At 40.3% G+C, this 25,453-nt stretch overlaps 1 protein-coding gene across 1 annotated transcript; it reads left to right on the forward strand.

The window, feature by feature from the left end:
- The first annotated feature begins 284 nt into the window (after positions 1 to 284).
- Positions 285 to 23,436, forward strand: abhd15a (abhydrolase domain containing 15a). Its single transcript, XM_084718158.1, has 3 exons — positions 285 to 1,237; positions 20,389 to 20,741; positions 22,342 to 23,436. The coding sequence occupies exons 1-3, from the start codon at positions 722 to 724 to the stop codon at positions 23,000 to 23,002; spliced, it is 1,530 nt and encodes a 509-aa protein (XP_084574284.1). The 5' UTR covers positions 285 to 721; the 3' UTR covers positions 23,003 to 23,436.
- The last annotated feature ends 2,017 nt before the right edge of the window (positions 23,437 to 25,453 follow it).

The following is a 25,453-nucleotide window of genomic DNA, read 5'->3' on the forward strand; positions in this document are numbered from 1 at the left end:
TTTATGTACATTTTTGTGTTTTTTTTTTTAATTTCACACTGGCTTTGGTTTTCGGCGGCAATAAAGCTCTCTTGAATTGAACTGAATTGAACTGAGACAGAAACGCAGAGACATTCTGCGTGTAAAAACGCTCAAATTGTACTTACTCGCGCTGGAATTATAAATCTGAGGGAAAGGCAATAACACCAGAGGTTTTCAGGCGCACAGGAGGGTACCTGCCCTCTGTGAGGGGGGTTGGACATGATGGTGGGGGCGTTTCCAGCATCAGCGGCGCTTTGCTCTCACATATTTCCTGCGCTCCCAGCTGTTGAGGAGAAGCACCGGCTGAGCGCAGTCCTGACCTGCACGGAGTCTGTGTCTGTACCATTCTGCGCTGAATGCATGAACCACGGCCGGAGTCTCATCTTTTATTTACATGTGTCTACAGGAACTGAAACATGAAGTCGGGTTTAGAATGAGCTGGAACAATAGAGACTGAGACAGACGCCGACAGCGACTGGAGGAGGAGGGACTGGTGCGCTTTGGCACCGGAGAGAAGCACCAAACTTCACTGACGAGCTGAGCATCAGTTCAGGACCAAAGATCGACGCACTGTGAGACCGAGCATGTTCCAGTGGAGTATTTTCTATTCTGTAAATGTATAAAATTATCAAGTTAAGCTCCAGAATAAGGTGTGGAAAGCGTTCTTGTCGCGCTCATTTCGCTCCCCTCAGCCGTGCCAATGCTGGAATGGCTCGTGGCTCTGCTGTGCATTGTGATCCTGGTGGTCTTAATCTGGCCAGGCTCCAAATACTTTGGCACCGAGAGCCAGCCGGATGCTGTGCTTCAAGGGCTGGGGATTTCACAGCAGGCGGCGAAGGACAGGACCGGGAGGTGCGACGGTGGTGCCCAGGCGGCCGGCGGGAAGCCACGCACCGTGGCGCTGATCTGCAAACCGTCCGCGCTGGCCAACTACCTCCTGAAGCACTGCAGGACCTTCAGCGATTACTCGCCGTGTGTCGGATGGACGTGGCGGGCCAGCGCTTTCCTGCAGAGCGCGTACGAGGCGTGCTGGCCCTACGACAGCCCGGTCCAGTTCGTGCGGGACAACCTACAGCTGAGCGACGACGGGCTGGTGGCCCTGGACTGGGCAGTGCCGTCCTACCAGAAGAGACGCAGGACGTCCAGTCACTCCACCAGCCCCGTCCTGCTCATCATCCCCAACTCTTTTGGCAAGATCACCAGAAATGTGTTGAAGGTAAGCTGCAGTAAAATAACCAACTTATAAAAATTAGAGTACTTTAATAGCCACATCTTAAGTAAAATACTAATAGTACACAGTGAAAACTCCACTATAAGTACAAGTCATGCAATAAAAATGATCAGCTCAGCCTACTTAGGTTGTCAAAAGTATCAATATTTCAATACTTTTTCAATACCACGTTTGAAAGAACATAATATACATTGATTGTAGCATCTAAAGTACTGAAACTATTAAAAATATCAAGGTTCTCGTTACAGCCTTAAAGGGATAGTTCACCCCAAAATGACAATTCAGTCATTATCTACTCACCTTCATTCCAATTGAAGGTCTGGTTTAGTTTTTTACTCCTCAAAATACAGCTGGTGTGTCACAGGAAAAAAATGTGTTGCAGAATCTCCCAGACAATTGAAATGAATGTTCAAATGTAAAAGATAAGTGCATGTGCACGTGAACGTGGCTCCAAGCTAAGGATCGACATTGAGGATTCAGGCTAAAAACATGGTGTAAATGATATCTGTCAGGTGAGCTTGGCATGTTGGGGTTTTACCAGACTTGGATTACACCAGACGAGCTGTATGGAGGCGTTTTATGTTTTGCTTTTGGTTGTTTCTTTACATTAGAATATCAGTCACCATTCACATATATCGTTTGGGAGATTCTGCAACTCCAGCAGTGTTTTATGGACTTAAAAACTAAAGCCGACCTTCACTCATCATGAGGAATGGCTGAATTTTCATTTTTGGGTGATCTGTCCCTTTAAGTTCAGTTCAGTCTTTATTGTCCTGCCTTAAATGTGGTTTGTGTCAAATCAAATCAGATCACAGTTGATCACAGAATGATGGAAGAAGGCCAGTCGCTGTGTGAATTCTTTCTCAAATCAACAATAGTTTGTTTTGCTGCACCCAGAACTGTGTGACTTTTAGTGTTAAAGCCTTATTGCTGTTACCACCTGTAACCCTTTCACATGCACAACAACAGCGCAACTGCATAGCAGCATCAAAACTGGTTTAAGTATTTTGTATTTCCTGCCAGTCAGGACTGAATTCTGCAGTTCAGATCCTCAGTGAAGTGCCTCCTTGACAGAAACCTGGGAGAATTTTCTACTTCAATATGTAGTTAAAATTGTGGATTTCACGTGTTTTTAGGAGTCACAACCACACAGGTTAATAAAAATATCATACATCTTCTAAGAAAGTCAGAATTGAAACAATAGTAGGCTAATTAAAATAATGAATATATGTGTTTTTTATTCTAAGGCTGCCTCCCACAGTGACTGGACAAATATAGTTAACACCTCTGCTCCAGTGTTTAAGTTCAGCACACAGATTGATCAATACTCTGATTAATGTAGTCCTCAAGACTGAATTTGATAGATGAAGTGCACTAGTGAAGTAAATATATTTGCTCAAACATGATTTGTTCTTGCAGTAATTTCTTTAATCAATGTTTAATGTTCTCTAATTACTCATTCATTAAAGAGCATTTTTATGTCTCTTTCCTTTTAAGGTAAAAGCAGGAATATGATAGTCACAGAATAAGTTCAAAGATTTTTTCTTCAATAGGTGTCTGTGCTTTCATACCTGCATACTTTCCTGACATTTCACCAGGGTATGAAGTATATGATGGTATTTGTGTGAAAGAACAAATCATTAAAAGCTGATAGAAGTCATTGTAGTGTAACAGTGTAACAGTGTCTAGCTTACAGTGCTTTGTGTCTATTATGCAGTTAGACATCTTAGACAAGTCTTGCTGGTTTTAAATACTTATGTCCCCTGGATTAATGAATACACAGGAAATAAGCGTCCATATTCCATAGATTATTGCTAAAGGACGTGATGACACTTGTTTCCATGCATACCAACACATCATCTGGCTGAACGGAGATGATTTGCAGATGTATCATGTGGCTGATAAACTGCTTTTATAGTGGAAAGACATCATCTCAAAATAAGGTAACGTGGCAATATTTTCATGATTCCATAACGAATCCATAACACCACCTGGATTTAATTAAGCTAATAGTTAAGATCCTTTCATTGGATAATTACTGCAGTGATTAATATGTTTCAGCTGGCAACAAGTTAGTTATTTAACTGTAACTGATGCAGTGAGGAGCTTCTCATTTCTTAAACAACCATGTCAGAAGACATCCTGTGGTCGTGGAAAAGATGTTACTGTGTTTCAGAAGGGTCAAATTACTGGCCTGCATCAAGCAAAGAAAACAACTCAGGAGATTGATGAAACTACTAAAACTAGGTTAAAAGCTGTTCAACACATTAAAACCTGGAGGGACAGTGGTGAAGCATCATCTTCCAGGAAGAAATGTGGTCAGAAAAAAAACTTGAGTGATTGTGATCGGAGTTCACTTCAACATTTGGTGAAATCAAATCATAAAGAAATCAACAGTAGAACTCACAGCTTTGTTTAATAGAGCACACAGTGTGAAGAGAACTCAAGGGATTGAGACTAAACAGCTGTGGAGTCTTAAGAAAACCACTTATCAGTGAGGCTAATTGGAAAAAAGGCTTCAGTTTGCTAGGGAGCATAAAGATTGGATCAATGGAAAAAGGTCATGTGGTCTGATGAGTCCAGAGTGATGGGGGAATCAGGGTAAGAGGAGAGGCGGATAAAGTGATGCTCCCATCATGCCTAGTGCCTACTGTACAAGCCCATGGGGGCAAAATTAATGCAGCTCTGGACAGAAAAAATGTGACACTGCATAAGCTTATTGAAACGATGCCATGACAACTGCGTGCCATAATCAAAGCTAAAGGCAGTCCGACGAAGTATTAGAGTGTGTGACTTTGTTTGGCCAGGTTGTGTATTTAATTATTAAGAAACAGCAAGCTAATTGTTTCTTTTCTACCGTCTGTTGTCCCCGCAAATGAACCAGCAAATGTTCTGACATTTTGTGCTTGAAAATGATTGAAGCAGTTAATTAATTATTAAAACAGTTGGCAGGTAATTTTCTTTCAATTGATTAATCAAATAATCAACTAATTGTTTCAGTTATAGTGAGCCTGTTCAGAGTTAACAACAGAGCGAATGCGAGATACATACATTTAATGCATGTACAAACAACACAGCCAACCAGTCAAAAGTCAGACGTTCACTCGTTTAAAAGAGACGTGGGAAGATGCCAGTGCAAACCAACAATGGCGGCTCGGGTAAAGGCTTAGGCCACGGCGAGCTCAGTTTGAAGCGAAAAAAAAAAGCGGGGCGGGATAAAAAGAGCAGATGCGGAGGCAGCACCAGTCTTTCAACTGCTCTTTCAATACACTGACTGAGGTAATTGAGTGAGGGATTACAAAGCATCGCTTGACTTGAGGGGCCTGGGGAAGAGCAGGGCCGCCGCACATGAATGCCTGTTGGCTCCCACACCGCCGTGGGCACCTGGCACGGCGCTGGCTCGTTTCATTTCATGCCATTAGCCCCTCGTGTGCAAATCCGTCGCTGGCTTACTGTCAGCCCCACGTCAGGAATAACAAGTCGGCAAAAAGTCAAACAAAACCAAACGTGTTTGACATCAATCCAGAATGAAAAACTTCTTCTGGTGATCTAAAAAACACAAAGAGAAGGAGAAGAAAATGATGGTCGGGACAAAAATAGAAGGAAAACGGAGTTAAAACATTCGAAATACATGGTGACTTAAAGCTTCACGACAGGAAAAAGGAAAATGACGGGGAGATGAAAAGTAATTGTCACATTCAGACAGATCGTGGCCTCATGCATCATCAGAGAGGAGAGTATTTGTGATGCTGTCAGCTGGTTACGCTTGGGAGGACTGGAGGCTGAGGCACCACAAGGGATATACACCAATTAAGATCGGTGCTGTCACTGCTGAGATTCACTGAGTATAACCCAGTGTGTGTTTGTGTGTGTGAAAGACAGATAAAAAAAAAAAAAAAAGCTTACGTTTGCGTGGGCACACACACACACACACACACACACACACACACACATATGAGTCTATATATCTATGACACAGAGCAGAAACAGAGAAGGGACTGTAGACTCTTTTTGAAGTGCACACGGCACATTTCAGGAACTCATGAATTTCTGAATGAACCACCTCCTCTTAAATCATTCATATTTTTACCTTCAGTTGCTCCTTTGTTTTATGCAGTCTGCGATGATTCATATAAGAGCTGAACAATTACTGTAAATTTTATTGACACTGCAATACAGCCTACTGCAATTTTCAAAATGAAAGAATAAAATGAAAGCTCATGCACACCTTCAGTTTCTTGCAGACGGGTGTGTAGGAGGGAAATCCAGGAGGGGCTTTACATGCAGTATACTTTATTAGGAAACAACGTTTCAGTCCTAAGACCTTCATCAGGTAAAACAAAGAGACAAAGAAGATTACAGGCAAATAAAGGCAGCTGAGCTGAGCTGTCAGGTGATCGGTCTCACAGGCTGCGTGTATTTATCTCATTAGAAAACACATTCCATCCTCAAAAACAGCTGTTCATCTGTGATCAACAGCAAATACATACACTGACATAAATAAAAGCGTGAAATAGAAAAACATGAGGAAAAATAGTGTAGAAAAAATCTCATGGATCCTTGACAACCAGAAAAATATTTTTAAACATCATAAAACATATTTTTAAACATCACAGACCTCTGAAAAAGGGAGGAACATTTTTTTAATGCCATGCAAACATGAGAAAAGTATAAACATATTTTTAATACAATTGAAATATGGAAAAATAGACAAATATATTTTTAAATCTGCAAGAAGAAGTAGAACAATATTTATAATCTCAGGGAATCAGGGCACAAGTAGATACATTTTTTTAAATTTCATACAAATATATAGGAAGTGGATTTTTTTTTTTGCCTGTTTCATATTAATTAGAGTTCAAGTTACTGCTGAATATTGACTGAATGAGCAGCTGTCTGTGAGTCATAAGAATGTCTGATTATCTTGTAGAAACAGTAGATGTTTATAATGGTCAGTGTTTGAAATGTGTTCATCGTAAAACATACAAAATCTACTTATGTTCATTAATTCATTCGTTCAATTTAGCCCCACCTTCCAAACAGCAACTGTCCAATCATAGTTTAACATCTGCAACTGAAGCTGTCAAGTTTTCCACTTCTCTCCATGTTGAAGGCTCTGAGAAGAGCGATACTCGGCGTTTCATGAGTCTGGACGGTGACGTCTTTTCTGTAGCCTCTCAAAGATGTGAAACACAAGAGCGCATGTGTGGTGAATGGATTAAACTCTGTCTTCATCTGCTCTAACATGAACTGCAAACATTAACCTGTCTGGCTAACTAACACTTGTTTACTAGCTGCAGTAACTTTACCTCCAGCTCATCTCGTTAGATATCACTGCATCTGCATTTGTTTTGTGGAGGTTTGAGGAGGAGGATGTGGGCTGATGCAGATGCAGTAAGTTGACAACAATGCATCTCTCTCTGGCTTGTTGTCTCCTGTCTAAGACAAGTTAGTCTTATCCTGATTGCCTTCCACCACCGTGGTCCGTCTGGTCTGGCTCAACGACACATCTCAAACTCCACTGTAATAATCAAGTCCCCGCACTTCCTTTTTCCACGTTAACGATTGTATTTTCTGTCATATGTCATGTAGCTATACCTGCCGTATTTCAGCATCCCACCAATGTTTGCTGAGATGTAAGCTAGCTTTAGCCTCAGTCTGTTAGCATTAATGTTATATTGTGTGCACAGCTAGGCAACTTTACATTTAAACTTTCACCAGGTTCTTGTTTTAAAACGCGTCAGATGGAAACATTAAAAAGTCAGCTGGAGCAGATGCATGCTTCCTTCTGCATACAGTGATATGGCTGGCAGGTACAGTTCAGTAGAAATAACAGCAACAGTAAATAGCAACTCACACCAAAACAATATAAACAGATAAAAAGATCTAATTTTGATTTTGGGGTGAACTTTCCCTTTAAAGTAGTGGCTTAGGGATGCACACTTATTTGCTTTCTTACTAAGAGTCAGGTGAGAAGACTGAGACTGCTCTTTTATATCTGCGTGGTAAATATTAAGCTACCTCCAGCAGCTGGTTAGCTTAGCTTAGCATAAAGACTGAAAACAAGGGAAAACTGCTAGCCTTCAATTCTTAGGGACATAACATCCCATAAAATTGTCATGTTGTTTTTTATGCTAAGCTAAGCTAACTGACTGCTGCAGTAGCTTCATATGTCACAATACAAATTTCTCAAAATGTGAAATTATTCCTTCAAGCTGTAACTGTATTTATCTAAACTCTCAAGTCAGAGCAGGTCTACATAGACAGCTACCCCTCCATAAAGTAATTATACCTCCTGATCTCAGCCAAATCTTTATCCTCAACAAAACAAGGTCACATAAAGAGGCCAATTCATCAGGAAGGTGTGTAAAGACATGCAGGAATGAGCCCCACAATCAGTGGCCTGCAGTGATCACTGTTTAGAGCGCCGTGCTGAAAGACCATAAATGTTCCTGGAAGCAGAAATCCAGCTGCTGCAGCCGTCTTGCCTCATATGATTTACACGCGTCACACTTTCCTGACAGAGCAGATAGATTTGTGAGGATTTTTCACGTAATTTCATGACCTAGTTACAGTCACAGTTGCTTTATTCAGTGTGCTTTTGGCACCATTTCTCATATCACAGTATTTTTTCATTCCTTATAGATATGATGTATGATATAATCTGGCCATTATGTGTAATTTACCCTTCAACACCTAAATAATTCTTTTTCAGACCATTCCTTTCACTTTCAGCCTTGGAATTTTCCAAATCCTTGTGGGATAGGATAATAGTTTAGCACTCAGCAGAAGTAGGAAAGTTTTACCATTAACAGTCATGATTAGATCATTGATAGAGGTAATAGTAGCATTAATACCTCATCAGTCCTGGTCTTGGAAATTTCTCAATCACAGAAAAATTGCCAGGACCACAAAATTCTAGACCCAATACAGACATAGGGCATAAATGTACGGGTATCTATGTTTATATAGCTGCTTAGCATGCTCTTATTAAAAACATACAATCACGTTTTCACAGGGAGCCAATAGCAGTAAGTGTGCAAAGAGTAAATGGGGCTTTACATCTGTGTTTTCTGTCTTCTCACCTCTGTGTTAATTTCAGTTTGATGTTAACACACCAGTGTGCAGACAGTGACTTATTTCCTGGCGGTGGTTCTTGGTTACAGGCTCTTGGTTACATGTACAGAGCTTTAACTTAAGTTTTGAAGCTGTTATCACTGATGAAAAAATGGTGTGAGTGTGTGGATTGGACACAAGAAAATAGAGAATAAAATTTTTCCTTCTTTTTTTTCAAATATTAGTGCTTTACTCTATGTGAAATATGCAAACTGCACATCAGGATTTGGCCACATTTCTATTTATGCCTCAAGGTATCAGAATTTTTACCAACCAGTCCAGTGGTAGATACTCATTTAGAATAAAATTTATAATTTAGAAGTGTACAACACAGGGTGGTACAACTTCTTTCTACACATCTGAAACAAAAAATTCTCCAGTGCTTTTTCTGAATTTGTCTTAGACTGAATGTAAACAGCAGCAATGAGATAGTGGTGATAATATGGTCGACATCTTAATATTAAAAGTTCGACATATGTGAAGTATTGTCCATCAGCTGTGGCTGTGTTTAGGCACGGACTATGACAGATGTAAAAACACAGTCCTCCCATCATCCTGTCAGCTCAGAGCGTGATCCACCCATCAAGTGTGACAGCCTGTTGGGGCTCTGATGTGGCACAACAGTCTGATTTCCTGTTTCTTGGCTCATTTCATCCCTTTCATTCCAGGAGCAGCCATAAACCCCATCTGTAGCATGGCTCTTATGCCCACTGCCGGCCACTCCTCCAGGGGTGGTCTGCAGCGGTGCATCCAGCGGATCTGACAGCATATTTGAAATATGCTGACTGCATTGTTGACCTCCTTTTGGTCCATTGCTCTAAATCCAAACGCCATGCTTCCATTTCCAGTGACTACAAGTGTATTTCTGTCATAGATGATGCATGTTTTGCCACAGAAAGTCAGAGAAAAGTAGTGTAATTTGAAAGAGCTATACCAGCCACTGAATCTACATGTGCAGTACTTGCAAGTAGTATTGTGTAACAATAATATCAATTTAACAAATCCTATGGAAAAAATCCACCTTTATGCAGGTTTGTGGAACAGGAGTTGTCTTGAACAACAGCAGGAATTCCAGTTCATGATATTTTCACTGTGGCGTTACATTCAATAATTGATACCTGCTCCCCCCTTTGAATGTATACCTGTGATGCTCATCACTTAAAAATTGAGCCCGAGGAATCTGCTGTGTTGTAACTGTAGTCGAACATTTTGTCTGCCTTTGTAAAGCTTCACATCACACTATATATCATGATTTTTAATTCACTTCTCCTCTCCAGCAGTGCTGCCATGTTAAATGGAAGGAGAAAAAAGAATTCTGTAATGAAAGAGATTAAAGAAGTTATAGCCTCTGCCCTCTTTTGGGGTAGCTATAATTAAGGGTTCATACAATTAGTTGGTCGGAAAACTGCCAACCAATTAACTATAAAGATGGCAGTCATGGCATTTATTACAGAACAAATATAGTAACTTTTAATTTAGATTTTTGTCATCTGCTTGAAATATCAGCAATGTTCTTGCATAATTCATCAGCAGAGCAGTGAAATTCTTAGAAGTGGTCGACATCTAACGTTGGGTGAGTTTATACAGTGGTATACTCCAGATGTACTGATCCAATATCTGAATTCACCAATATGGATACTATATTGATACCAGCACTCTTTTGTTCTTGATGTTTATGATTATTTATCAGTCGTAGTAGTATTAGTAGTAGTAAGATTACATGCAGCTGAAAGTGAAAGTGAAAGTGTCTGGAAAGCTTGTGTAGTTTGTGTAATGTGACTTGTGTAAAGCCGTCCTTCGTTGTGGGGTGTTGTAGGATTCTGCCTTGTGACGTTCACAGGTGCAGTTCATAGGCAGGGAGACAGCCTACGTTCACATAATTTCCCATGATGCAATGCTGAGAGTTTAAAGTTACAATTTTATGTCCCAAAATTAAAATGTTACTCTTTGTCATGTGTTTGTTTGTTTTGAACATCGTTGTTTTTGTGTGTTTCCCTAATATTATATGCAAATGCAAAGAAGTGAAAAGTGGTATGTAGCTTATGATTTGTACTGCATAGGGTTGTGTTTACAAATAGAAACGTGTCACAGAGGTGATATGTAGTGGAATTTAAATTTGATTGTGGATCAGTGTTGCGAGTCTGATACTCGATGAATGCCTTATATCAATAGATGGATCAGATTAGTCCCATCTCTATAGTATATATTGTATATGTGTTACAGGATGCATTTAAACAAACAAAAATTTCACAAAAAAGCTCATTCTCCCTGTATTCCTGAAATGTTGGCTGTAATCCTGCATATATCTGCCTCACAGAAGCAAATCCAATCCCTGGCCATGTATCACAGGCCTGTTGGAGAGTATTTAAGCAAACTATTGACCTGAACAGAGGGCAGAGCATTGTAGTGAGATGCTTTGTTGCCTCTAAAAAGCTTTTAATTGAATAACATCCTTAATTTAACTTGATTTGTGGCCAAATGTCCTGATGAAGCCGCTGGAGTTTGTTTTAACGCAAGAGGTGGCCTCACAGAGGGAGATCATATTATTCAATACGTTCCGAGGGGAATATTGTTGAATTTTGGGGATATTTATGCCTCTGTCATTGTTCCAGCACAGAGGGTGAGGAGAATAAATGCTGCCTTTTTTGTGTGTGTATGAGAGCTGGCATGTAGTCCGGTGTCTGGAGTCCCTGCTGAAGGAATTTGTCACTGAGCTGACAGTTTATCAGCTCTGGCAGAAAACTGCTGGAGGAGCTGCTGTTTGGTTTTTACTGTTTCTGTAATGATGTTGAAATCTCTAAAATGGAACAAACTCATATCATTGGTAGAACACTTCAGAAAAAGTATTGCTAGGAACTTGGATAAATATGATCCAGCAAGTTGCTAAATTTATTTGTAATCAATATAAAACTGAATAAATAGTCACAGTCAGGACAAATGTTCCTTCTAAACTGGTGATATTAGTCTCTGCTGGGGTGTCCACATTCCCCCATTACTTTCAGAGGCTTTAGTGAGCTCAATTTTAAAGCCAGAATATAGATACTAGTATCATATGAAACCAGACCTAAAGAATCCAATGGTACCAACTATGTCATGCTAGGTTGTTGCTCGAGTTGGCTAAATAACGCTCCAGAGACTGGAGACTGGAGACTCCACTAGTGTGGCAATTTTTGAAAGGAGTTCCATGACATCTAATCTCAAGATCACCTCAAGTCTTCCTGCTATAGACAGGCCCACGTTATGCTATTCTCATGCAGTTGTGGGGAAAAATGGGTATAAACAGCATTGGAACATCATAAATTGAGATGGAAAGATGAGTCTTGTGGAGTCAGTGAGCCCAGTTATATGTCTGATGAGGTTTGTGCCCATAGTAGCCATTTTACTGTAGTGAGACTATTTTTTTCAATATGACCTCACTGTATAAAATGACCTACTGCGACCAGTGGGATAATCACAGCCTCATAAAACTTCACAACCACAAAATAGAGACGTGGAGTATTCCAAGGATGTGTGGCTTTACGAGGTATAATGAAAATAAAGGGGTGTCTGAGCAGTCCTCAGAAAAAAAACGAAAAAAAAACCATCCAGTCGCTTTTCTGTGGTGATCTACAAGGTCTTTGTGTCTTAATGTGGTATTTTGAAGATATTTTAGACCTTTTTGTAAATTCTCAAGTGCTCAAAAAATTGTTCGATTTTTCACTAAGTCTGTGTAATAAATTCCATCAACCCAAAAATTGCTGCAACAACTTATGAGACTTAATAGAGCACGGGAATGGCCATACTTCAGTCATAATGTTCTAACCTTTATACGACACTCCAAGAGACAATATTTATTACACTTTTATAACTTGACACAATATTGAGATGTATCTCTAATCTTCAGCTTCCCAGCATTCAGATGATGTAGACCTATACTACAGGCCCTTTTCCACCAACTGGAACTGGTTTTTGCACCTACTTTTGGTTCCCAGCTATAACTGAGCTGAAGTGAGAACCAAAATATTCTAGAAGTCATTGTGAAATGTGCACATCCTTGATTACCATGGTCCTGCTCAAAACTGGTGGAAACATGGTCTGGTTCCAAGAATCGTGAATGGAACCAGTTCAAGAACTAGAACTAGTTTGGTGGAAAAGGGGTATATGTGCCGTATACTGACCTGAAAATGATTCAAATAAATGTGCAGTAGGTAGGGCTGGAGTGGAAAAGGTTAATAATACATCATATTGTTACAAAAAAAATATTCCTTGGCTGTGAGTTATTGCTTCACTTCTGAACAAGAAGTAGGTTTTGGTGAGTGAACTCTCCCTGAGACAGTTCACCTCATAATCAAAAAAGATTTCAATCAAGAAAGATTTTTTTTTTTTTCAAAACCAAAAATCATCGCCCAGATACTCAAGATAATACACAGACTTTGTTGTGAGCAATTTCATGTAGGAACTATAGAAAATATAGTAGTTCTGGTAGATTCTACTGCAGAAAGAAAGTAGTTCCTACACAAATCTGCTCACAACAAGGCCTGTTGATTATCTTAAGTAAGTGGGTCATCATTTTTGGAAAGAAACACTGGTCTTGATTTTTTTCAAATGTATTTTCTGGCACTTTGAGCACCACACACTGAGTGCCATTTAGTCCCCTTATACTGCAGAGAAGGCAGAGTTTATTTTACAGCTGATATCTCCAAAACTCAACTCACACCAAAACAATCTAGATGGATAAATAACACTACAGGCCAGGGGAGAAATATATATTTCTGTTTTAGTTTGAACTGTCCCCTTAAATATTGTTGAAATCCTATTTAATATACGATCTTTGGTTGAAGAGAGTTGTTTCCCTCCGCTCCCTCCTCCACAGACTCGAGGAAGCTCAGGCATTCTGCAGAAATACTGTAGGATTGCAAGACCAGCACAACATTATAAGAGGTATTCTTGATTTGGAGGTGAATTGTACCTTTATTTTTCATCTTCAAGGTGTGTGTAGTATCTAATGCCGAGCAGTTATTACTCATCACTCATTGTGTCTGTTATAGTGGGTGACTGACACAGTGCATTACCACAGTGTCTGAGGTTAGTTTACACTGTGTCGCTGTATTAATACCTGAGCAGGCAGGAATAAGCAGGACGAAATCACTTCACACTCAGGTCTAATTTAATCTGAGCTGCAACATTCATCACTCAGCCCCGAGACTCATTTGGAGTTTAAATGGCAAAATATCTAATCACGTATCCCAGTGTCTCTGGGAATTAAACTCAAGTGATTCATATTCATTAGAAACTGCTCTCTCCCCCTCCTCATATGACCTCCTCTTCAATCGCAATAATTCAAAACTGTATCGAGGAAGAAGTCGAGGGAGAGGCTAATGAATGAGTGAATGAATGATGTTCCGGTGTATTAGCTCTGCTCCGACACTGCATAGTCATGTATCTGGCAGAGTAAATCCTCTTTTCATATAGACGGCCGGAAAGTGGCGAAAATGCTTCTGCAGTCTTTCTCAGCTGGTAAATATTTAATGCAGTGATTCTGCAGCTCTTCCTCGCTGCAGATTTAATGCAGCATGTAACTCATTTCCAAGCTGACACTTCATGTATACAACAGCCCCGCCACTGTTTCTGACCACACACTTTTGCATGACAACACTCCTGTGTTGAGAAGAAGCAGAGTGACACTGCATATTTAGAGGGAAGACGAATCTTCTCCTTTTGTTTCCAGACACTGTAATGGATATGGGTAATGTATTCTTAAAGGAACAATATGTAACAGTTGTGTATCCATAAATGAGTACTGCAGTCCAGATAGCAGGTTGTAGATGGTATATTAAATAAGTCGAAATCCTATTTAATATACAATCTATGGTTGAAGCGGTTTGTTTCTCCCCACCCCCTCCTCCCCAGACTCGAGGAAGCTCAGGCAGGCTACAGGAACACTGCAGGAGTGTGAGATGAATGCAACACTGTAATTAAGTTTTGACAATAACAATGGCCACCTTTAGTTGGTCAACTGTCAATCTGTCAATGTAAAGTTCAGCCTCTTATCCTGAAAACAAAAGCCCAGTGAAAATACACACTCTGGAGTTGGAGTTCAGTGGCTGCCTCCCTTACTGCCTGCTAGACTCTATTAAAGGAGAAATCTGTAATATATTTACTGTAGGAAATCATGAAACAACCGTGGCAACATCAGAAATTAAAGGAACACGACGAGTGGAAATGCTCACTACTTTGACAACAACGCTACAGCCGCAGCATAGCGTTTGCTTTTCCAGGCTGGAATAACTTTTTGTTTTTGTTTGTCCTTTGACCTGAAATTAATGCCAGATGTTCACCAAATGAGTTTCTGAGTTGTAAGAAATCATGAATAATCATTTAGAAGGAGTTTATAACAGGTAATGTCAATGGAATTTGGCAGGCAGTGAGACAGGCAGTCACTGAACTCAAACTCTATCTAATGTTGCACTCGTCTTGCACTCCTGCAGTATTCCTGCAGCCTGCCTGAGCTTCCTCGAGTCGGGGGGAGGGGCAAATTGCTTAAACCATAGATCATATATTAAATAGGATTTCAACCTATTTGAAGGGACAGTTCACTCCAAAATCAAAATACATGTTTCTTACTTGGCCTGCAGCAGGATCTAGAATTTTGTCCCATTATATTGGAGAAAAGGCAGACATCTCTTTCAGCTGATATCTCCAAAACTCTGCAACTCAGACCAGAAAAAATAGATGGATAAATATAACTACTAGGGGTGGGGGAAATTTCCGATTCTTAGATGCATCGCGATTCGGACGTGGACGAATCTGAATCGATTCACAAACGTCCAAATTTCGATTATTTAAATCTGTTAATTAAAGTGATACAGAAGCTTCTAAATAATGTGGAACTAAGAAGCGCGGTACGCGTCATCGCCGGGACACTTTGGGACGCGCACCTGGAGCGACACGCGCACAGCGGAAAACAAACATGGCCGACCGGCAGCCACCTCGCCATGAGGTCCGAACAGCTCCTTCTAATTTAAAAGCAGCCGCGTGGAAACACTTCGGCTTCTACAACGTCGACGGCGGAAGCGAACTGGACAAGAGCCACGTTATATGTAAGCTGTGTCGAGCTAAAATAAAATACTTTGGCAACACAACTAACATGAGAAGCCGTAACTCGATTCCACCCGACGGAGGAGTCGGGGAGACGGCAGGCTGCTGTTGCTGCGGCTACTAGTGGCTGCTGTTGGTACTTTCCAGTTTGCACATATTTCCAATAGTTTAATAAAATATAATCGAAATGAATTCTTATTACAAATGCGCTGTTTTTAAAAATTGCAAGTGACGAATGCTTATTCAGTGAGACAAAAAGAAATGTGTTTGTGAAAAAGTGCATCAATATACATAAAGATGCATCAATAATCGTTTTATAATCGAATCGTAGCCCCTGAATCGTAATCGTAATCGAATCGGCAGGTGCCCAAAGATTCCCACCCCTAATAACTACACGCCAGGAGAGAAATATGTATTTTTGATCATGGGGGAACTGTTCCTTTAATACACCAACTTGCTATTTGGACTGCAGTACTAATTTTTGGATGTGCAATTGCAACATATTGCTCCTTTCATAAATTGCTCAATTTCACCATTATAAACATGTACTCCTTCTAAAAGATCATTAATGATTTTTTACGACCCATAACGAGGCAATTACTCATTCGACGAACATTTGTCATTACCTTGAACTCTAATTAGCACAAAGCAGGAAAACAAAAACACAAGTTAAGGGCCAGAATAGAAATTTCAAGCATTGCTGTTACGTTAGATTTATTATAATTAATATTACAGATTTCTCCTTCAAATTAATATTCAGAGCCTTGACTGGAACAATCTCTCATTTTGATTCCTTCCTCTGCATGGAGAGCTTTTTAATGTAATTTAAATATTTAATTAACATTTCTGCTGTGCTCTGACTCAAAGCATTATTTTTTTTCCTCAGTTCATGTAGTTCTACGCTCAGGCCTCTTCTCCCCAAGGTCTGATGATGACGCCTGAGTATTTTTGTTTTCTGCTCAACTTTTTCATTATGTTAGAAATAAATATGTCATACAAGAATCTGTGTTTATTATATTAGCAACACTTCTCTATGATTAACCGAAAGAAGCGATGTTTGCCATAAGCCAATCTGCAGCCAAGGCTGCAAGAAGAAGTTATAGCCTCTGCTTTCTGTCCTTAACACCATGGCAGGCACAAAGCCAGCAAACAGTTTACTGTAAACACGCCGAGAAAAAGAACAGAGAAACACCAGCAGAGCCATTAGATTTGGAGAGCCAGATCCTTGAAAGGCCTTAAAAAGCAAGAGAAAATAGCGATAAATATTTGTGCCTGAAAGATGAAATTGATTTGGGGCGAGCTGAAGAGCATTTTACAGATTTGAAAAACACTTTTTCAATGCTTGCTGCTTTATGAAATTGGCTTGTTGTAAGTATCATAAAAATATTTTTCTGCACTTTTTACTCAGTCTGTACTCTGTCTCTGAGTAAAAATTATACATTTCTGTTAAAGAAACATGAGAAAGACGTTACTTCTCAGTCAATTGTATAGAATTTTCTCCTTTCATTCATTCAGCATCAGTAACTATAGCCCAAAGATCTCAAAATATGACTTAATAATAATAATAATAAAAATAATTGCTCATTTCAGAAGCAACAATGAGGAGTGATATTTTTCTTCATGGGTGCAACTGACCAAAAAGGAAGACTTCCTGCCAGAGACATGACATCACAGGTTTCATGCCCTGCCTGCTTTCTGCTGCCAGTTTTGTTCCCAGCCCAGTTAAAGGAGAGCTGCGTATTGTCAGTCAAGGCTGTCTGAGTTAAACAGCTCGCTGTGGGCCTCATGGATATGACCGCAGCTGATGAGATTGTTCATAATGTTGGCCTTCAACACAGTGCATAGTCTCTGAGAACTGCCTCAGATGGCTGAACATCCTCCACTTGAAAACCAAGTAACGCCATCATGACTCATGACAAGCTGTAGAACAAAGTTTCTCCTCCCCACTCTTTCTTTGGTGTTTGCTCTTGGTGGGAACAATTGGGTGTCTGTAAATAATATTTTAAAGAATACAGTCCAGACCTTCTCTAAAGACCCCTTTTCTTTTGGTAAACATGATGTTTTTTGGGACGGAGCTTACTGAAGGCAAAACAATAACCTATGCACATTAGCTAACAGTGGTTAGCAGATTTTGTTGGCTTGTTTCTTGACCATGGCTGAAGAAAATAGTTAAAGTTATTCTCAATATGTACAGTGACCCACTCAAGTGTTGCTTTTTTTTAGCCATGTAAATTGTTTTTAGCCATCTTTTTACAACTGCCATAGGGTTGGGCCATTAGTTTTTCGTGTCATTTACGTCATTTTATTTAGCTAATTTAATGGTTTATACAAGTGACAGTGACACAGTATAAACCCACTGAGCCTGTAGAACCTGTCTTATTTTGCCCAAACCAAACCAAAAGCGCTGGTGATTGTTGTAACAGTGGAAAGACTTTTAAGTGAGTTTAAAGGGACAGTTCACCCCCCAAATCAAAAATACATATTTTGCCTCTGGCCTGTGGTGCCATTTAGCCATGTAGATTGTTTTGATGTGAGTTGCAGAGGTTTGGAGATATCTGCCATAGAGATGGCTGCCTTCTCTCCAGTATAATGGGACTAAATGTCACTTGGCTTGTGGTGCTCAAAGCAACAAAAAAAATACATTTGAAAAATCCATCACTAGTGTCTCTTTCCAAAAACCATGACCTGATTACTCAAGATAATCCACAGGCCTTGTTGTGAGCACTTTCATGTAGGAACTACTTTCTTTCTGCAGTAGAATTTACTGGAACTACTTTCTTAGCTAATAGAAAGAAAGGCCAACATCACCAAAGTCTGCAACTCACAACAAAAAAATCTAGATTGATAAATAGCTCTCTGGCCAGGGGGAAAATATGCATTTTGGAGTTTGGGGTGAACTGTCCCTTTAAATAAAGTGTTTGACAAAGATAATGAGGCAATTAACCCTTGTCTTAGCTCAGTGAAGGACAGAAACTTGAATTCAGAAGCTCATCAGTTGTATTTTCCAGTTTCATAATGTCGCTGTCTGGCAGAAACCATGTTTGTCCAAAACTGTTGCTTTTCAGGAAAAGAAAAAAAAGTGAATTGAATTGAAAACTTTTTAAACTGAATGCTGCTCAAAGTTAATAGCTTTTTTAATACTTTTCGACAGTTAAATATTTGTAAAAGCCCCAGAAAGACATAAAGGGTGACCAATAGCATTAATTTATGGAAAGAAATAGTTTTAGTTTAAGCTTTGTTTATTTTGTTGCAGCTCACATGCATCTCCCAGCTTTCATTTTATCATGTATAACCACAGTTGTCTTTGTTTTTTGACTGACAGTGGCAGCTGGTATGAGATAAAACTTCAGTTCTGATCCAGTACTACTTAGATTCTGGCATCAAGAACACAGCAAGATGACATTTTCTTGGTTACGTGGCCCACTGCTCTGAGGTGATCTGTGTTTGCCTGCAGTTTTTCCTTTGTTTTGCCTCCAAGCTAACACCGTGACGTTATCACAACTTTTCACAACGGCTCAAAGAGTAACCCAACATAACTTCTCAACACTATTTAATTAAAATTGACCAAAACTGACTTGAGTAGCCAGAGATGAACTTCATATGTCAGTAGTTTACCTGATTAGTTTCCCTCGTAATATGTTTCTGAATATCCTGACATGGACTGTTGGATCAGCTGTTAGATCTGATGTGGAGTGAAGCTGAAATAAACTCATAATTAATCATCGTGACTACAATTCATTCCAAGAAAAAACTGCTGTGCACTTCCAGATTTTGTCTCATTGCTCATTTATGATGGAAAATAGTTTGATCTCTGTGAAATATGAGCAAGCAAACAATTTTTAAGTTGACATTAACAGTCACCAAGAGAAGGCTTCTTTGGCCGTGTTTTGCCACAGATGTTCAGTTATTTGGGCTACACTGTGAAGGCAGCACCTCAGGATGCATCTGTGCAAAACTGTGTTACTAAGTAGCCTAATGTAGTCAGTTTCACAAGAGTTGGTTCCTCAATGGTTTGAAATCAGAAGTTGGTGAAACTGTCAGAGAAAACAGTCAGTGAAATGACTAAAGTCTCGCTGTGCTCTTTTTCAACTGAGTGGTGACGGTTTAACCTAATCTGCAGTATTGCAGTGTACAAAATGCACCAACACTTAACCCTGTGGTTTTACTGCGCTCTCACTTCCCCCCAGCAACTGGTTATTTCTTTTTCCATACAACAAAAAGTAGCACCGTGCACTTAAAGGTGTTACGACTGCATAGACATTTAATGGAACAAAATGAAAGCTCATTCCTACAAGGAAGGGTTGTGTAATTCTGTGCAATTACAAGCAATAGACCCGGCGACACTAGTTCCACCATGTGGCCTGTTCAGACGGACAATAAAAGAGGATTTATTTAAGCAGGCACTGCTGTGTAAAATACATTGTACTGTATATCAACCATTAACCATTTCATGTTCTCTCTATATTCCAACATAATAATATATGATATATAATATATACTGATTGCCTGTTAAAACCTGTAGTCAGTAATCTAAGTATCAAAATATTAAAGTAATATAACCTGATTATTCTCTGTTACTTCTGGATTACCTCAATACCAAATACAATGAAATTGCTTAGCCTAATAAAATGCTTTATGTTTGTTGTTGGTTTATTAATTGTTCAGCCATGTTTATTTTTGCTAAATGTATCTAATTGGCACATAATAGTTACTTTTTTGTGTCCGAATTATGTAATCTTGTTACATATAATCTGTTACAACCCAAGCCTGTTTTTTAATATCTTTCACATCTTAGGAGTGCAAAGTCTGTATTTAATTCAATAGTACTAATATACTAAGTACAGAATTCTCCTTGCTCCTAATCCAGAACACTTTTATCATGTTTTTGAAGACACATGGACATCCTTAAATTATTTTGTTTTCTGCCTCCTCTCTCTCTACAGTTATGTGAAACAGCGCTGTCCCATGGCTACCTTCCAGCAGTTTTCAACCGCCGCAGCCACAACGGCACCCCGCTCACCACCGTCAAGCTGCAGCAGTTCGGCGACCCCTCAGATCTGCGCGAAGCTGTGCGGTACATTCGCTACCGACAGCCTGCAGGGAGACTGTACGCAGTGAGCGAGAGCACCGGGTCGGGCCTTCTTCTGTCCTACCTGGGGGAGTGTGGATCATCCAGCTATGTGACGGCGGCCGTCTGCCTGTCGCCCGTGTTCCGCTGTCAGAGCTGGTTTGAGAACGGGCTGTGCTGGCCACTGCAATGGGCGCTGGTGCTCCACCAGAAGATATGTCTCAGCAGGTATGGAGGACAGGAAACATGCTGGTATAAGTTAAATGTTTAGGGATGCGTGAAAACCAGTAAAAAGAAAGATCAGATGAACATGACTTTTAGGCTCTGAAATTCTGGTGAAACCTGTTTCCTGTACTTAGTTATGCTGTATACTAGACTAATCTATGTTGAAAAGAAAACCAAATTTTGACAGTGGTTGAAAGATGTTTCTGAAAGACCTGTAAAAGTTAGCTAATGTTAGAAAAAACTGAGATAGCTAATGATTGATGTAGAGCTAGCTAGTTAGGTGGCATTTTGCTGACACTAGCTATCAGTAGCTAGGTAACAATGGATGTAGATTAGGTAGCTACTGAGCTAGTGTTTTGATATAGAGACAAACACTAGCTAACTAGCTAGCTAACAGAGAGAGCTGACCAAGGTTTCAAAACAGATGGGACTTAGGAAAAGACAACATGCAAATCTGCAAAGACAATATTTTAAGCGCTCTGCAGTAGATTTCTGAATCCATATAAGCAGTGCATACAAATCATAACCTTTTGAAACATGGCGAATTAGATTAAATGAGAATTATGAGTTTTGGAAGACAGAAAGACTTACACAGCTGCTTCTCTTCTTTCAGTACTGTGGAGTAGGGCAGCACCCCAACAGTTGACTTAAACGTTCAGTAAGAAGAGTCTTCGTCGATGACATTTTCATTTATTATTCAGTACAGTAGGGTAAACACAGGTGTTACCGCTAGGTAATACTAATTCAAAATTCACAATAAATAGAGCCCTAACTGACCTTGTTTGCATTTTGTAGTGTTGTGTCAGTAGTTTTTATAATTGTGACCGATGGGGGAAAATGCTTTTCAGGCTGGTGGGTAATTTTTCGCTGCAATACTGCAAGTGGCCACTGGGAAAAAATGGCGAAAAGGCTGAGCGGCCCCGTCTACTTCTATTATAAATCTATGGACAACATGCACAATGGCAGAACCCTGACTCTGTTCGACCTGAATGGAATGGAACCGCAATTAGTATCTTTGGTAACACCGCTGTTTACCCGACTGTATCATGTAAATAAGGCTGCTGTGAAAAAGGTTTATTTGTAACCTGGAAAGACATTATTTTTCAAAAGGTATGCAGTAGATGTGCAGGGCATACAGCTGCCACACTTCAGAAACACGGTGCATTAGTTTAAGTGAGCATAATGAGTTTTGGAAGACATAGAGAGAAAAACAGCTCCTTCTGTTCCTTCACTTGACTGTGGGGAATATATCACACAGCTCTGAAACAAAGACAATAAAGAATTTCCAGAAAGCCAAAGGGAGACATGGTTAAAGGAGGACTGTCAGAGAAACAGATGCAAGCACTCACTAACCATTTACTGGAAAAGCAGACAATTAAGGAAGCAATCAAGTTACTGTAGCAACAGATGGTCTGCTCAGTGTCAAGTTATTGATTCTGAGAGACATCGTGACCCAGGTAAAGTTTCTCGAATCAATGCCGCAACGGCAATACGAGACTCATGCAGGTCTTCAAAATTGATTTACTGGTTTCCTCTCGTTGTCTCTGTTTATTTTTGTGTCTGTGTTCTTTTTTCTGCGTGTGTGTGTGTGGATGATATGCAGGTACAAGACGGTGCTTGGTGAAACCATACAAACAGACGCCCTGTTCTCTAGTTGTTCCCTGCGCAGCCTGGAAGAGTCCTTGTTCTGTCAGACCGGACATGTGGGCTCTCCACCAGCAACACAGACGGGGCCCGGCGGCGGCAGCAACACTTCAGGTGCCTGGGATGCCTACTGGGAACGCAATGAACCCTTGAGAGACGTGGACGAGGTGGCTATTCCTGTTCTGAGCATGTGCGCTCAGGATGACCCTGTCCGCGGTGACACCCAATCCACAGTGCCCTTGGAACTCTTTGAGACAAACCCACATTTTTTTCTCCTCCTGACTGACCGTGGAGGTCACTGTGGCTTCTCCACCCAGGCTGAGGGGAGCGCCGCCGGTGCGTTGGGCACGGCCGGCTCTGGGGCTGCGCCCAACGGCGGGGCGGGGAGCCACGGGACCAACTGGAGCCACAAAGCTCTGCTGGAATTCTTCAGGGCGACCACGGACTTCTTTGCCGCAGAAGAGAGAGCGAAGCAGCTCGCCACGAGGAGGAGGGGGCTGGGGGGAGGCGCGGGCGGAAGGGTTTTCCGCCACCGCAGCGTCAGCACATGTAAACGGATGCCAGCATGTTCCCATAATATCCATGCCATTTACAACTGGCAGCGGTCCTATACACGATGAGCAAGCTTAATGGAAGGTAATGGACTGATGCCTTCGGATAGTGTTTGGATTTGGGACTCCGGTTGTTCTCTGCTTGTGTGACACTCGGCTGCAAAATGTTAAGACGGACAAAACCAGAAAAGTGCAGCGAAGAGCTGAGGTCATAGAGTGCTTTTAAGTGGTCTCACACACTTGATGGGAGCCATAAAACACAAGGGTAGAAAAGAAATCATGACAGGCCACAAGCTCGCACGCAGTTGTTATGTTCAACAGTTGACACTAAACTCTCAAGCTGGGTGGCTATATATTTTTCTACAGACTGATACAAATCTCTTCACTGCCAGGTGTTAAAACTGAAGGATCCTGTCACAGTTTTATTAACACATATAAATCTGCCTCACATTTTACACTGTTTGCTACCACAACTGCATCATCATTTGGGATATCTGAAACTTTGAGAGGATATTTATTGGGGAGCAAAAGTGTTGACGTTCTAGTGCCTAGAGTAAAAAAACAATCCAGTAAAAATTTGAGATGAATTTGAGCTAAATGTCAAATGAGTTTATTGCACTCGTCCAGTGTTATTGTACACATTAAAGACAGTTTACTGTGTGTGTATTATTGAATGTTCTCTTCTGCGTTGCCCAGAATAGAGGAAGTCAAGTGTGATTGCCACCCGCTCAGCTTTTAGAGGAACGTCTGTGTAATGTGGTTATATTTTAATGAGCTGGGGGGCTGAAAGCACTTTGTGAGTTTTACTGTTTCATCATGTAAACTGTGAGGTGTCACCAAGATCTGCAGAACCTTGAAATGTTTTTTTTTAAACATTCTTTGAGTCTCTGGATATTTTTTAATCATTCTTGTGCATTAAGACAATAAATTAAACAAATGAAAATGATGCAAAGTAATAACTATTGTGTTGAAAGTGTTCAGAAGAGAAACACTTCTAAGGGCAGCTCAACCGTTTGATAAGCCGAGGTTCTGATTTTTGTCTTCTGTTGTTTTATAAAATTGCTAAACATCTGTTAAATGTGTTCTATTATGTGATGGAATTAAAAAAAAAGTATAATAAATGAATGTGGATGGACAAACTTGGGATATACACTTTGTGTGGGAAATGTGTCTTTAAAGATGGCATTCAGAATCTTTCAAACCTTCACTTCTTTCAACTACAGGTCACTTCCTCATCACAGGGTGCCACCCCTTTTCTACCTGTGCTCCCTTTCCAGTTTTCTGTACATTAATATGCTATATGCTAGGCTAATCTATGTCAAAAAGAAAACCAAATTTTGAAGATGGTTAAAAGATGTTGCTGACAGACCTGTAAAAGTGACAAGCTAGCTAGCGTTTGCTAACATTATCTGTGAGATGTAATTAGCTAGCTAACAATTGATGTAGCTAAAAGTGAGCTAGTGCTTTGCTACAGAGCAAAACACTAGCTAACTAGTCAGCTAAAGGAGAGTGTTGATCGAGGTAGCATTCAAAGGGTGACCTTTCCACTATAGGTAAGTCAATTCCTCAACACAGGCTTCCCACAGGTGCTGTAAATCCAGAAAAATAATTGAATTTTAACGTGGTGTTTTCAAAGTTTGAAAAGTGCTTGGATTTTGGATGAAGTGCTTGACAGCTGAAAAATAAGTCTGGGCGAGCCCAGCCGCTTCCTTTCACACAAAATGAAGACGACGGCGACTGATCAACCTTCTCTTGCCACTGCGAGTCTGAGTGTGTGGCTATACTCAATGTGATCTATCAGTCTTTTTGGATTTGTGCCCTCTGATGGAAAAGTGATTAATGAAATCCTGGCTGAAACGAGGACAAGATCCTCAAGCAGCTGTCAAGTCTGCAAAAAGGATGTGCAGTTTTTCCCATTGGAGAGTATGGGTCTTATTTTTTTGTTGTTGTTGTTTCAAATATTTAAATATGTCTGAAAATACACATTAATCCAACACATTATCAGGAAAGATAAATAGGCCTTATAAAACTCAAAATGTCTTAAAATGACTTAAACAACATTGACAAAAGACCACTCATGAATCCTCATGCTATCATGTGAGCTAGCTAACCTACTGAATCCCTGTGCAGCACATTTACAAACAGTTAGTTCCGACCAAGTATTTAATTGGACGAGAGACATTTCATGAGTGTTGATATAGAGTACATCAGCAATGGGACTTTCAACTACATGTATCACGCTGCTTTACAGGTTCTCATAACCGTTAGCCTACATTAACATTAGAGTGACTAACAGATAGAGAGTAGAAGTGTAGATGGTGAGGCTACCACAGCTAACATTAGCCATGCTACAACTGGGTCTACAAGCAAACACAAATGAGAGAAGACCCAGAAATATTTGATGCAGTCGTAAGGGGTCCTTCCTCTCTCTCTATCGATTTTCAGGGCGTCCATGCCATGAAAAACATTAAACACCCCTGACGTAAAGAGTAGGTAGGCTATAGCAAAGATCATTTAATC

The sequence above is a fragment of the Lutjanus erythropterus genome, chromosome 4 (genome assembly GCF_056507025.1).
Source record: "Lutjanus erythropterus isolate fLutEry1 chromosome 4, fLutEry1.hap2, whole genome shotgun sequence".
NCBI lineage: Eukaryota > Metazoa > Chordata > Actinopteri > Lutjaniformes > Lutjanidae > Lutjanus > Lutjanus erythropterus.